The sequence below is a fragment of the Stegodyphus dumicola genome, chromosome 12 (assembly GCF_044657685.1).
Source record: "Stegodyphus dumicola isolate Sdum_Otavi_A_Nest chromosome 12, ASM4465768v1".
NCBI lineage: Eukaryota > Metazoa > Arthropoda > Arachnida > Araneae > Eresidae > Stegodyphus > Stegodyphus dumicola.
The window spans coordinates 117,522,630-117,536,575 of NC_140779.1; the positions used below are offsets into that span (position 1 = coordinate 117,522,630).

The window sequence follows — 13,946 nt, forward strand, 5'->3', positions numbered from 1 at the left end:
TGAACGGAAAAAAGAATTTACAGGCATCTCAAATAAAGCTATTAAATTTTTATTGCCTTTTTGCACTACCTATTTGTGTGAAGAAGGATTTTCTTCCAGGTTATATTTGAAAAATAAATATGGAACAAAATTAAAAGGGAATCCTAATTTACGGTTAAAGCTATGTGAAATAAATCCAGACATAAAGAAATTGATCTCTCTTGACCCAAATTTCACACTAAATTTTAGAATTTAAGTATTAGAAGTTAAATTTGGATATTAAAAATGGTAACCAGTTTTTAATCTAACATTTTTATGTGTGCATATTTAACCAAATAAATGTTCTTAATAAGTTGTGCAAATGGCAAATGTTAATTTAATAAGTTGTGCAAATGGCAAAATATATTTATTTTTTTAATATTTCCATTGAGAATTTGAAAAATAATCATTGTAAAATGTAATGCTGGTACTAATGTTTTTCAGTTTTTGTTTAGATGGTACGCTTTAGTTAATAGGTTGAGAACCGCTGCTCTAGAGTTAGCATTATATAATCAAATATTTCTTACGGAAGAAAAAAAACCGAATTTACTTTTCTAAGCTAAGATTATTGAAATTGTGAAACACAATAGCTGATGCAGCTTAATGGCCCTTCAAAAATGCCTTACAAAAGCTATGCAACTACTATGCAGAATTTTATGAGTTAAAAAAGAGCTTGGGATATCGTCTGCATCCACGACTCGGAAGGAAGCAACGACATTTGTTGGTGATGACTCGCATTTTCCTCAGTGACAATGCGAGGTTTCCTAGCACCAACACTGTGACGGATCACTTGTAACAATGTCAACGGGAGTTCTTAAAACACCCACCAACCTCGTCGGATATGAGTCCATGTGACAATGATCTTTTCATCAAAATGAAAGAGGCACTTAGATTGCAAAAGTTTAATAGGGGTTATTCGTGCTTTAGGACAGTCATTGTAGAGAAATGGATGTACTGATAGTATACGTCGCCTTCCAGATATGACACACGATGCACACATGGCAGGCAGCTATATTGAGAGATTGTAAATATTTATGTTTTTGGTAAAAAGGTCTTTTCAAAATTATCGCTATTGTCCCACATTTTTATCCAAATCTTGTAGTTTCAACAGATTCATTAAACTTAATCAGATTCCAGTTCTATAAATACAGGAAATATACGATTTCTTTGAGAAAGAGTAAATATCTAGGCACATCATTGTCGAAGTATATTTTATATTAATGATGATGCACCATTATGACTACATATTAAATATTAAATTTGTTTTGGGAAAAAACACATTTTTAATCAACAGCGATCTTCTTTATAATGCAATGTTTCGAATATCACAAAATTGCGAAAATGGCATTTAACGCCATCGATTAGAGACTGATCATTGATCTCTCTCACACCAGTGATCTTGGTCCTCATTTGTTATCAAGAAACCAATAATCTTGGTGGTTGGTTGTATAAACCAAGAACAAAGTTACTAAGAAATCAATGATCTCGTTCATCAATAGTCTTGATTGATCCTCACTGATCATTAGTCGTCATTAATCATTGGTCATCACTGATCCATCATGAGTCTTGTTTAAGAAGTCAACAAGACCAGTGGTCTAAGAGACCAATGATGTTGATAGGCACTGAGTTGAAGTTTACCTTTCGAACATAAATTTATGTTTTTTAATCCACAGGCACAGTGGAGGAGAGAATGGCTGTTCTAAATGCTGCTAGATACGGCGTTGCTCCTAGTGTCCGCTATGCTGTATACGACATGCCACCACCCGAGAAAGAAGATGTATCATTTGACTTGCTGGAAATAGATCAGATTATGATCGGTCAACCATTTTCCGTGACAGTAAAAGTACGAAATAAGAATACATCCGAAATGAGAACAGTTGGAGCAGTCTTGTCAGCCAGTACTGTCTACTACACTGGAGTTCTGGCAAGGAAGGTGACTCGACAAAGAGGGAACTTTACTCTTAAGCCCAACCAAGGTAAGATAACTGACTCACACGTCATTTGTAAGACTAAATTAATGTTATAAAGTTGCTTAAAGAAGGAACTTTAACATAATGTTAAAAGAACTATTAAATTATGCACGATGTTTTTAACATTTATAATCTGCCATTTTTGAAGAACTTGATGGGTTTTGTTCTTATACATATTAAGCATTATTATGCATCAGACTTCACACTCAAACATAATTACAGCAATACTTGCAATTAAATTTGGTCAAATTAAATTCATTCACAAAGTCTTAGGATAAATTCTAAAGATTCTTAAAGTAAAATTGATATATATAGCTAAAAATAAAATTTTGATTTACCATACTTGATGGGTGCAAAGGTCCCTTCTTCCTCTACCCTCAAAACACACGAGAGGATTTTTGGCCCGCCATATATTTAGAGTGTCGCCAAGTCACTATACATTTAAAAACATCCGAGCGTTTTTAGAGATTTGACCCGAGTCCTTCGGTACGGTAGCCAGAATCACTAACCACTATCTCGTTTGGGCAGCAAAACACATCATAATTTATTAATATCAATTATTTCAATAAAATAATTTAGTTTAGGTAATTGTTTAGTAATTAATAAGATGGATTTAAGTTTAGTAATTAATAAGATGGATGCTATGTTCCTGCATTAAAAGATAATTTCAAATGTATAATGAATATTTCCTTGCATTTACACACTGAAATTGGTTTTAGACATAATAATATATGTACTTTGATTTCCTAACTAATTGGTATAATTACTAGGTTTTGACACTATTTTCTATTTATTTAAATGAGAAGACGTTTACGGAGTTTTGTCTGTAATTTTCATACGTTATGTAGTTTAAATGTGTAACGTACAGCTTAATAGAAATTTGTAACTGAATTAATGAAATTTGCATTACTTTCAGCTGAAGTACTTTCAATTACTGTTTCTCCCGACGAATACTTAGACAAACTGGTCGATTATTCGATGATGAAAATCTATGCCATTGCCACCGTTCAGGAAACACAACAAACGTGGGCAGAGGAAGATGATTTCACCGTTCAGAAACCCAAACTGCGTTTGGAGGTATGTAACTTGTTTTCTAACCTACCTTAACTAGCACTGCACCGTGAACCCTCGTGTCACATTTCTCTTCACGAGCAATTTTCCGAACAAAAATTATCTCGGATAACGAAAGGGTATCTCGAGTAATAAACATGCAAGCCTGTGCATTTAAAAACTTTTGGAAACATCATTTTAAGATTTCATACTTCTTAACTCTCGTTGGCAAAGCAGATATGGGCATTCCCGATCTTCGCTAAACTAAACAGCATTACCGGTCCACCTCTCCCTTTGGAGCACGTCGCGAAGGTTCAACCTCCGCTATTACCCCTCCAGGAGAGGGCGCACCACCTGGCCTCGCCAGGCGGCACTGGTTGCTTGATTTGCTACCTGCCAGTCGCCGTGCCGCTCAAGGCATGCCAGACCCCGGGGCCGGCCAATAAGTGACCTTTCCCAGGGCTTTCAGAACCACCAAGTTCATAAATTTTATGACCCCGTGGCCGAGACTGCCTAGGTACAGATCCTAGCCAATAGCTTCACAGAGTTCTCTACGTCGACCCCCGGGGGGGAATCTCGTTGACAAAGGAGAATGTCACAATGGTTCTTAGAAAACTAACTCAGAAGATTATTTATCACTTAAACATAGCGAATAGCATTGTAATACAGCTGGCATGTCCTATTATTATCCAACTGTGATCTCTTCCTTTTGATTGCCATCAGTAAGCATTTTAGTCTTTCGTTAATTCTCACATGTCATTCAGTTTCAGCCTATAAGAATTTTATTATGGATTCTGATCCCGTTTCTTTGACTTCAATCATTTGAAATATTATTTTTTCCCTTTCCTTAAGTTTTCCTTTAAACCCTAAATGTACCTTGACTGTTTTTGCTTTCAGCTAGCAAAGCAGCCTTATAGTCCTCGAAAATGCCAGGTGTATTGCATACATATGATACGATACAACGCTGCCGTGTTATTAAACACATGTTAAATACAATACTGCAATATTTTTTTATTCCCAATGACAAGGCAAATACAAAAGTGAGAAAGTACATATGAACAATAAAATGCTTATAAAAGTGACCGAAGTCATTGCCTCAAAAATTCTCTATCTTACCAGTCAAGGGCCATTTCAGAGTAGCCACGAAGTGACGCACATCAACGGAGGTGGTCTCTATTCATTGGAATTGCCGGATTACAGAGAGGGCAGCCAGGATTCAAAAGATTCCTACGCGATAGAGGTACTCAGTCAAACAGTTATGTCTATCTAGTCAAGAGCAGGAACTTTTTAAAGCTTCAGGAGGTGGATTGCTGGGAATTACTAAGAGATCTTCAGTTCTCCAACGCTTTAACTTTATCCTACCTTGAATTTGCAATTTATAACTTTTTTCCATTACTTACTTGATATAAAGCCTGATATAATGGAAAGATAGTGCCGAAAATTTCGTTTGTAGTAATCTTTTGCGATGCAGTCGGCTTGCTCGTTCCCAAGAATGCCACAATGGCCAGGGATCCACTGAAAGACCACATGTTTCATTTTTGAAGCCAACTCTTGTAAATAATTGTAAATCATTGGGAGATTTTCTCCGATGGAAGCAAGCTAAAAAATTAATACCTGTATTGCAGTCAGGGAATAAAAAAATGACTACTCTGGCAAATCTACCCTAAAAATACAATAAATCTTTCAGAGCAATTCGGATAGTCTCCACTTAACAATCAAAAGCTGTTCGAAATTTCCCCGCTAATCACAATACTACAATATTACACAGCGATTTTTCTTAACATGCTTTTTCATCGGAATGGCTGTTACAAAAATCTCAATAATACACACCAGTAAATTCAATATAAAAAAGTATCAAACATAAATTCCAATTCCTGCTTTCAAAAATCAATTAAATCATCTCTATTTTATATCTAATATTAAATATTCTTAACTATAATATCACTAAAACCTCAAAAATGTATTTTAAAAGTATAATTTCAGAATTCTAACCCATTGCTGCACAAAACAAAGGACATAATGGTAATTGTTTCAGTCTTTCTTGCTTTTGGACTTTAAATTGTCAGCGTTTATTCAAATTTTCTGTTTGTGAGATGGTTTAATCATGAATCAAGGCAAAATACAATTATACTACTATTTTCCCTTTCCTGGCTAGCAAGTTCGCATGATAAAGAAATTTAGAAATTTAATTGTTAAATTATCATATTATAAATGCAATGAGATTAACAAAAAACGCATCATATAATACTAGATATAATTCTTTCAGTGTCCGGATACGTTGAGAGTTGGCGTGGAATTTCAACTTGGAATTCGTTTGACGAATCCTCTGAACCGCCATCTTACAGACTGCCTATTCACTTTAGAAGGTCCAGGACTAAGTGGACCATACAGAGCCAAATTTAGGTAAGTTACATTCTTTTTCCAATATCCTAAATTAGCGTATTAAAACTACTAAAACATAAAACTCCTGTGAAATGTCTGTAATAACTTTGAACTTTGCAAAGGCATATGGACAACGCATTTACAGAAGTTCAAGATCGAATTTCCGGTTCAAGTGGAATTTGCCAAACATTAACTAACTACTGAAATTATATCATGTCTCATCATGTGTTTTTCTGTAAAATGCCGTCATTTTAATGAAAGGAATTTAAATGGAATTTCTTATTTGAATTTAAACAGCCGATATCTGTTGCCACGGATGTTAAAACTGGTCAACGAAAAGGGATAAAGATTTGATTGAAATAGCAGAACAGTAATTTCAAATGTTTTGAACAAATAACTATTGGAGACAAAATTTGCCTTATTTAAAATTTATAAGCAATGTCACAAATATCTGCATGGTCAAAAGTAAATTAGCCCTGGCCAAAGAAACTTAGATTAATTACACTGGGTTGGCCCATAAGTCCTGGCATTTTTATTTAAGTGAAAATTTGAAAAGTAAAAAATAAAATATTTTGTCAATGCATTTTATGTTATGCGATGGAGCATGGAGCATTGCATGTTCTACAAAATAGTGTGTTTGACTTTTTTATGCTGATATACGTTTTGTTCTTTTTATGTCATTAAAATGAAGTGTCAAGTCGACCAAAAAATAAACGCTTTTTGCGTTTAAACGAGGTGCCAAAGCCACAGAAGCTATTCAAGGGATTTGTGAAGTACTAAATGGCGAAGAAGCGGTGTCTCTTAAGAAGGCTCAAAATCGATTTTAAGCTATTCAAAGACACTGACCCCTACTGATCTAGGCATTGACAAGTTTGTTGAACGTTGGAAAGAAGTTGTAAAGACCCACGGAGAATACATTAATGATTGATTTGTTGTTTATTTCTTCTTTATTCCCCTACAAGTCTAAACTTAAAAAAAAAGGCGTCAGAATTTATGGGCAACCTAATATGAATCTCGAGTTAAGATCACGATAGTCGTAGGTTTAGAAGGAGTTTTACTGAGAAGATTAGTTTAGGTTAGGTGTAGTTCCGTAGGTTTTACTACGGACCTTCTTTTTTGAGCTGCAAGGCTGCACTAATTAAGGATTAATGTATATTTCGTATTTTCTTCTTAACTGAATCTTTCAATCTTGAGTTCTGTAATCTCTGTCTTTGTTATGACATTATATCCTTTGTCCTAACTGAGCCTTTAATTCTTAAGCCCTGCAATCTCTGTTTTTCGTGTGATTTTTTAATAATTAACCCTAACTTAATATTTTATTCTTGATTCCTGTAACATCTATCTTTGCTGCAATGGTTTATCATTTGCCTTAACTGAGCCTTTTATTCTTGACCTCTGTTATCTCTGTCTTTGATATGATTTTTTTTATAACTTGCCTCAATTGAATCTTTTATTCTTGAGATCTCTAATCTCTGCCTTTGGTATGGTTTTTTTATCCTTTGCCTTAATTGTGATTTTAATTCTTGAGCTCTGTAATCTGTCGTTATAATTTTTTGATAAGTTACCTTAATTGAATATTTCATTCTTAAGATATGTATCTCTATCCTTGCTATGACTTTTTAATCCGTTGCCTTAATTAAACTTTTTATACTTGAGTTCTGTAATCTTATCTTTGCGAAGATTTTTTATTTCATTAGCCTTAATTGAACCTTTTATTTTTGAGTTCTGTAATCAATGTCTTCGTTATGATTTTTTGGTCCTTTGTCCAGTCTAAGTATTCAAGTTTCAAAATGTATTTTATGTTTTCAGTTTTCTGTGTTTAAGCAGTTTTTAGCTTGACCTCTGACTAAATGTTTTATTTTGATTGCTTAATGTCTGCTTTTAATTTAAATTTTTTAACTTTTTCCATTGAAATTTTCAGGGATATCTCCCCTTTGGAATCCATCGTTCATTATGAGCGCCTTGTTCCACAAAGACCAGGTAACCGTGTGATTCTCGTGAACTTCAGCTCTAGACAGCTCATCGAAGTCCTTGGTTCCAAGCATGTGAATGTTATTATGTGAATATGAATGAGGGAAAAAAACCTAAAATATTACTTGCCATATTACATTGACTTAACACTTTAAAAGTAGCATTTGTGAAAACTATAAAAAATTCACTAAGTACACTACTTAAAAGTATCTTGCGTGCGAATGTTATTTCGTATGTATGTCTTGCTCATGTATTTCTGGTTTACAGTTGTCAAATTACTTTAGACAGCACTTTCAGAGTTTATGTTCTCTTTGCTTTACCACTGAAGACGGAAAGACTTCCATTCTGTCTAAATTAATCGAACTTGCTGCATATACATAAACGTTGATAATCATATGAACGAAAATTAAACTTGAGATAAATAATTATTAGATGCTTATGATATGAGTATATGCGTGTGTTTTATATATTTTTACTCAAGTTTGAAAACTGCAGTATTTTTGAAGATGTTACAGATATCTGAAATATGCAGATTTTTATGAATCGTTTTCATGATTTTGAAAAATTTATTAAATGGATATAAAGTTCAAAATTATAAAAAAAATCTCAGGCTATATACGTCTATGTATCGCTTGCTTAACTAAACGACAATTCATAGTTTTATGTAGATATTAAAAAAGACTTATAAAAATAGTTTTTAATATTAATACTTACAAATTTTAATCAAATTCATAATGAATTGTTATTACACATTTTTAAGCGTTGGGGAAAGATATACTAATTTTATTAAATAAATGTAATCTAATAGTTATTATGCTCGTTTTTATTCCGTATAAATAAACAATGGTAAAAAATGTATCGAAATTTCTGATATTTTTTGCAATTTATTCAAATGTAAACGAACTGAAATTCTGCACCAGCAAACAGACAGTGACCTTATATTTGTGAAACGATTATTTCAGTATTTCGCATCATATTTTAAAGAGCAAGAACTCATATGTTGAACACTTCTAATTCAAAAGTGATATTATATATAATATTGTAATATTATATATAATATCACTATATTAATTTAATGTTATATATTTAATATATAATATATATTAAATATATTATATATTAAATAATATATATTATATATTATATATATAACATATTGTAACATATAATAGTAAAAAAATATTGTAATATATAATAGTAAGAAAGACTTTTAAAATATTGAATTGAGTTTAATACTAACAATCATAACATATCTCTATTTACAATTTTCTCAGATTTAACGAAAAAAAAAGAAAGAAATAATAAACTATATTTAACATTACTAATAAGATAAAAAAAATTGCGATTTTTTTTTTTGGGGGGGGGGTTAGCTGCTGTTGAAGGTCTAAGATAAACTAATCTGAAGAAGATAAAAAATAATTTTGATAAGTGATTAATTCGATTTAAAAACTTTTAATTGTTTTTAATTAAACCGTTAACTTTTTATAGCTGAGACAAATCTGTTCTCAAATGATTAATATTTTTAAACATCATAATATTTATTTCTCATTAGTTTATTTAACACTGTAATCAAATATGACTTGGTGCAAGATAAAGGCTAATTATTGTATTTAATTTCGCTTTAATGAGACCCGGATTTAAAAACTGAAACCTATGACCTCAGAAAATCAACTTTTTTCCTATAAGATATATGGAACTACAAAATTATGCTCACAGATTTTATTATTTCTTACAAAGTTAAAAGATATGCATGAAATAACTTCTTACCTGAGAGAGCTGTCTAACTTTCCTCACCTTTGGAATGATTCCCGTTGTTTATTTTAAGCTTTAATTTTACGCGACATAAAACGAAAGCTCTGTATGTTTGTTAGCTGTGGATTACGAATTCGTATTTCAAACTGTGCATGTAAACATTTTATAGACAACTGGGTGTCAATAAGCGCCTAGATTTTTTTACATGAATACATAAGTTCTACAACATATCAGCTGCAGTGTATAGAAATTGTTTGAAATTTTGATTTGTGGGGGGAAAATATGATATCAACTGCACATGCATACTTTATAAATATGCATGCAATTTTAAACAATAAAAATTAAAAGACGTTTTTGTATAAATGCTAATGAGTAATATTTGGCACTAAGTGGTGTTATTTGGGAATCACAGAATTTTATGTTTTGAGCTTTCTTTGTGAAACGCACAAAATTATATCATATTATAATTTTTACAATATTTCTTTTACATACAAATGTCATACTATATACTTTTACTTTTGCTTTTTTGTATCCTTTTCATAATATGCAAAAGCTATACAAGGAGTTTTTAATGTAAGTTTCAAATCTGATTTGAAACTTAATTTGCATTTTTAAGAATCATTGAAAAGAGAGCTTTTCATAAAAAACACTTCCAAGCAGTTATTTTGTGCCATTAAGAGCTGAGAAAATGTCGATAATTTTTTTATCAACTCTTTGTTATTTCTATGTTACAATTTTTGAGTAAAATATTTTTTAGCTGTAAGGAAAAGAATAAAATGTTTGTTAAATATGTATTTTCAATGCTTAATAAAGAATAAAAAATGTCATTGTATAATTTGTTATTAGCTCTTCAGAAGATCATCTAATACATGTTTTAACAACGTATGAATCAGGATATTTTAACACAATTGTTTTGCTGTGCATTTTACACATTTTAGCAATGGAAAGGATATAAGTTTTTTATATTTTACCTTGAGTTAGACAATATATATCCATTAAAGTACTTCAGCTTTACCTGCTTTAAGAGAAATGTCTTATAGAGTACATTTTAAGACACATCAACTCGTTTTCCTGTATTACGGGGAAAAACCTAAAAATATGAAAACTAAAAATGAAGGAAGCAAAAGAAAATACAAATAAAGGAAGTTGCGGCAAATTAAAAATGCTCATTATTCTTATCCATTTGTCCGCTTGAGAGCTATTGTATTATATTTATTATTTTAAAAACATTCTGTACTCAAGTTAATTAATTATTTGAATCATTTCGTTAAATATTGTTTCTTCTACGGACTCGTGGACTTCGAGTAATTGATAAGAACACTTGATGAAGAATCAAAACTCTATTCGCCAGAAAGCACTATTGCACAGGACAGTTCCAAAGACACGTTTACACTCGTCGAAAAACTGCAACAAACACTCTGAAACAATCAGCAACTCAGTCTTCAGACTATAACGGTGAAAAAAGCTTCACGGCAAAGGACTACAGTACAGATCACACTGGATCGATCGCTGAACTCAAGGTGCTACTCTCTCCCAGGATAGTCAGGGTATATATAGCTTTAACCTACCTTCGAGAATATTCTCAAGAAACAGCTAAAAATGTGTTCTAGAATGTTCTCGCTATGACATTTCGTCAATTTGGTCGCCAAAGCGGCGATTTCGTGTCAAATGTGGCAGCCCTAAATTGCTTGCTTTGCGGGAAAGCTATCTCACCAAGTAGCCACTGGGCATTTCGCAACAATATTCAAAGAAAAGGAACTATTTCAGCTATTAGTTTTATCGTTTCATGTGCTAGTAAATGTTTAAACGTTTACACATTTCCCTGGATTTAATAAACATTACAATATTTTCATAAAACAGTTGAGTAAGATTCACAAATAAAGCCCTGAATAAAACTGGTTTGATCAGGTTGAAATATTAGAAATATGTATGCAAAGTTACTGTTATACATTGCTGATTTCTTGTAATGCTTTATTTCATAACATGAGCATCAATGCTGGGAAATGAAAATGTGAATTTGATATCCCACAAACCACATAAATTAAATGTGTTATAAAATTGCATCAGTTAGAGACATTACTAAACAGTACAAAGAATGGATTACTTTTTACTGAGGTATTTAATGAACGGCTCTAGAAGCGTCTTTTTTTAGCTTACAAAATTAGTTTATAGATTTAATAAAAACTATATAAATACAAAAATGTTACAAGTCACGTGAATTTAACATATTTTAAATTACGTCACTCAGAGATGTTGAAAATTAAAAAACCTCCAAATTCTTAAAAGGTTACTTGTTTTTAAATTGCTCAATTTGTTAAATAACTGATTCATAACTTGAAAGATAAATCTTATGCTATGTCAAGTAAAAACATTCTAAGAATCACATATTTGCAAAGAGGAGTCATTACTAAGAGTTAGCTATGTTAGATGCACGGAAGATGAATTTCGCTTCTTTTACATTGGAAACACTTGCTAGGTTATGTTATAAGTTGCCCTACTAGTACAGCATATCGGCATCCAAAACTGAGTTTGCTATAAATACTTTGAACACCAAAACTGAAACTGCATTATGTGAAAAGTTAAAACATTTTGTTTTCTTTCAGTACGATATTTCATCAGTTACCGAAAATATCGTACTGAAAGAAAGTCGTTCCTATTTAATATGGAAAATTAGCTTTATTCCTACTGCTGCCAAGCATATAATGCAGAAATTAAATTAGAAATTCCACAAGTCTGACGTTGCCAAACAGTTTTCAAAATAAGCTGTCAAGAATTTCGAATTTTCACTAGATTTTTCAGCCTGCTAGGACTTTATTTGCATTCAAAAACAAGGGAATTGCATTGAGTTTTCTGCACTGATAGTTAAAAGTATGTAAATATTTATTTTTAACTGCTATAAAACTAAATGTTGTATTTGTCATAGTTTCGAATCTCTGCTATAAATTCAATTTTTGAATTTTCGCGTTCTAAAATATAAACATTGGTATCGCTCTATAAATTCTATGTACTTAATAATTATCAATAAGATGCTACCTCCAATATTTAATGTTTTACTGCATTTACCACTGTAAAAAAGGCAGAAATTTTTTAAAAACTGCATAATTTACTAAATAGCACCTTTGTTTTTTTCAGCTAAAAGGAAAATAATTAAACTGTTCAAAAAAGAATGCAGAAAATCTTACAGAAAAATACAGTTCTTCGTCTGAGGTTCACCACATTGCGATCCGTAATAAACATTCAGATTGTATGAAGATGACAGTTGACTTGCACGTGGCATAATATCATAGAAATAACAACTTTTTAATTAATCGTCTTAATTTTACGAAACAACAAAATTGGTAATTATTAAAGTACGAGACTCGTACGTAAGTGATGAAGTTCAATTTCTTGGAAAATTCTGTTGATTCCGCAACTCATTTTTTTACCCCTAAAAGGGATGTTAGTCCTATATGGTATGTTAGTCCTCGAAACGGCATTTTGTTTGACTCACAATAAACGGCACATCACTATTGAAACTGCTGTGGCACAAATATTATCACCCTCTATTATATTTAAAGAAATTAAATAATTAAACGTCTGCAGGAATGTATGTATATTTATCGCAATGTGAAAGACAACGATATCTAGAGCCATCAGATTTTGAATAACGTAGTCCTCCACCCGAGCATGGTCACCTGAAAGTTTGAATTTTGAATTTTGATTCTAAAGATATGCTGCTTTTAAATATTCTGTGGTTTACTGTTGAATCGAATTTTATGTAGCGCGAGCGCCAAGAACGTGACATTTAATAAATAAAATAAACGCAAAAATTTTAATAATAATAAGACAAAAAATTGTTTTGTAAAGCCATCTTAGTAAAAAACTGAACATTGATATGATGACCTGAGAAAAGACTGAACAAGACGGGAAGATATAAGCTAACACTCAAAGCTGCATCAGGAATTCTAAATGTATATTGTTATGCTGCTTTTAAAATATTTGTAATTTTTCTATTGAATTGTATAAGTCGCAAGTGCGAAGACAATTATATTTAATAATAAAGCTAAAAAGACAAAATAAGGGGGTTGGTTAGCAGGAGTAAGTGTAACAACAGACTGGTAGACTGTGAACTCTTTTACGTTGTCGCGAACCGTTAAAGTCTAAAACTTTTTTTTTTTTTTTTTTTTAAATACGGCTTGACAGTGAATCTAATACTAGAGGAAATATAAGCTTTAGATATAGAAGCTTTTAAAAGTTTAGAATTGGAAGAACTGTGTTTTCAATCATGAATAATAACCCTCCTTATTTTATCGCTTGAAGCCCATGAGCTCGTCCTTGCTTTATGAATAATTTACGCTGTTGATACGTCTTGCGTTGTTCTTGTTGATTTTATTGGAAATAATAATTCTTTAGATTATTATATGCGTCTAGTACATTTATTAGTGTTAAAGTTTCAGTAAAGACAAGACTATCACTAAAATTAATTAGAGACTTGTCTGGCGATGATCTGACGGTATAATTTTCTGGCAGTTAGATTAATGTACTTTTTAGTGACGCCCTAAAAAGCTGAAAGTAAATTATTTCCTAATTATTTTGGGGTATGTTAGGCGCTATAAATACAGACTATTTCATTTATTTATAAAAAGAAATTTCTAAAGTAATTACATGTTACGTTTCTGTTCTGAAGATATATTTTAAATCTTCGTAATAGAAAATTAATCCGCATAATTTGAGATAAAACGCGATTAAAAATACGTATATGAGATAACGTACAAATCAATGTATTTAATTTTCTTATTAAACATCTGTAGTTAAAAATTTCTT

The 13,946-nt window shown here is 31.6% G+C and overlaps 1 protein-coding gene across 1 annotated transcript in view; it reads left to right on the forward strand.

Annotated features, from left to right (window-relative positions):
* The window catches only part of LOC118181518 (hemocyte protein-glutamine gamma-glutamyltransferase-like), a 101,626-nt gene extending 91,656 nt beyond the window's left edge, over positions 1-9,970 (forward strand). Inside the window, exons 12-15 of the mRNA XM_035350685.2 lie at positions 1,692-1,994; positions 2,905-3,065; positions 5,305-5,441; positions 7,342-9,970. Coding sequence (XP_035206576.1) covers positions 1,692-1,994; positions 2,905-3,065; positions 5,305-5,441; positions 7,342-7,483 — 743 coding nt within the window. The 3' untranslated portion in view covers positions 7,484-9,970. The remainder of the gene's footprint in view (positions 1-1,691; positions 1,995-2,904; positions 3,066-5,304; positions 5,442-7,341) is intronic.
* The last annotated feature ends 3,976 nt before the right edge of the window (positions 9,971-13,946 follow it).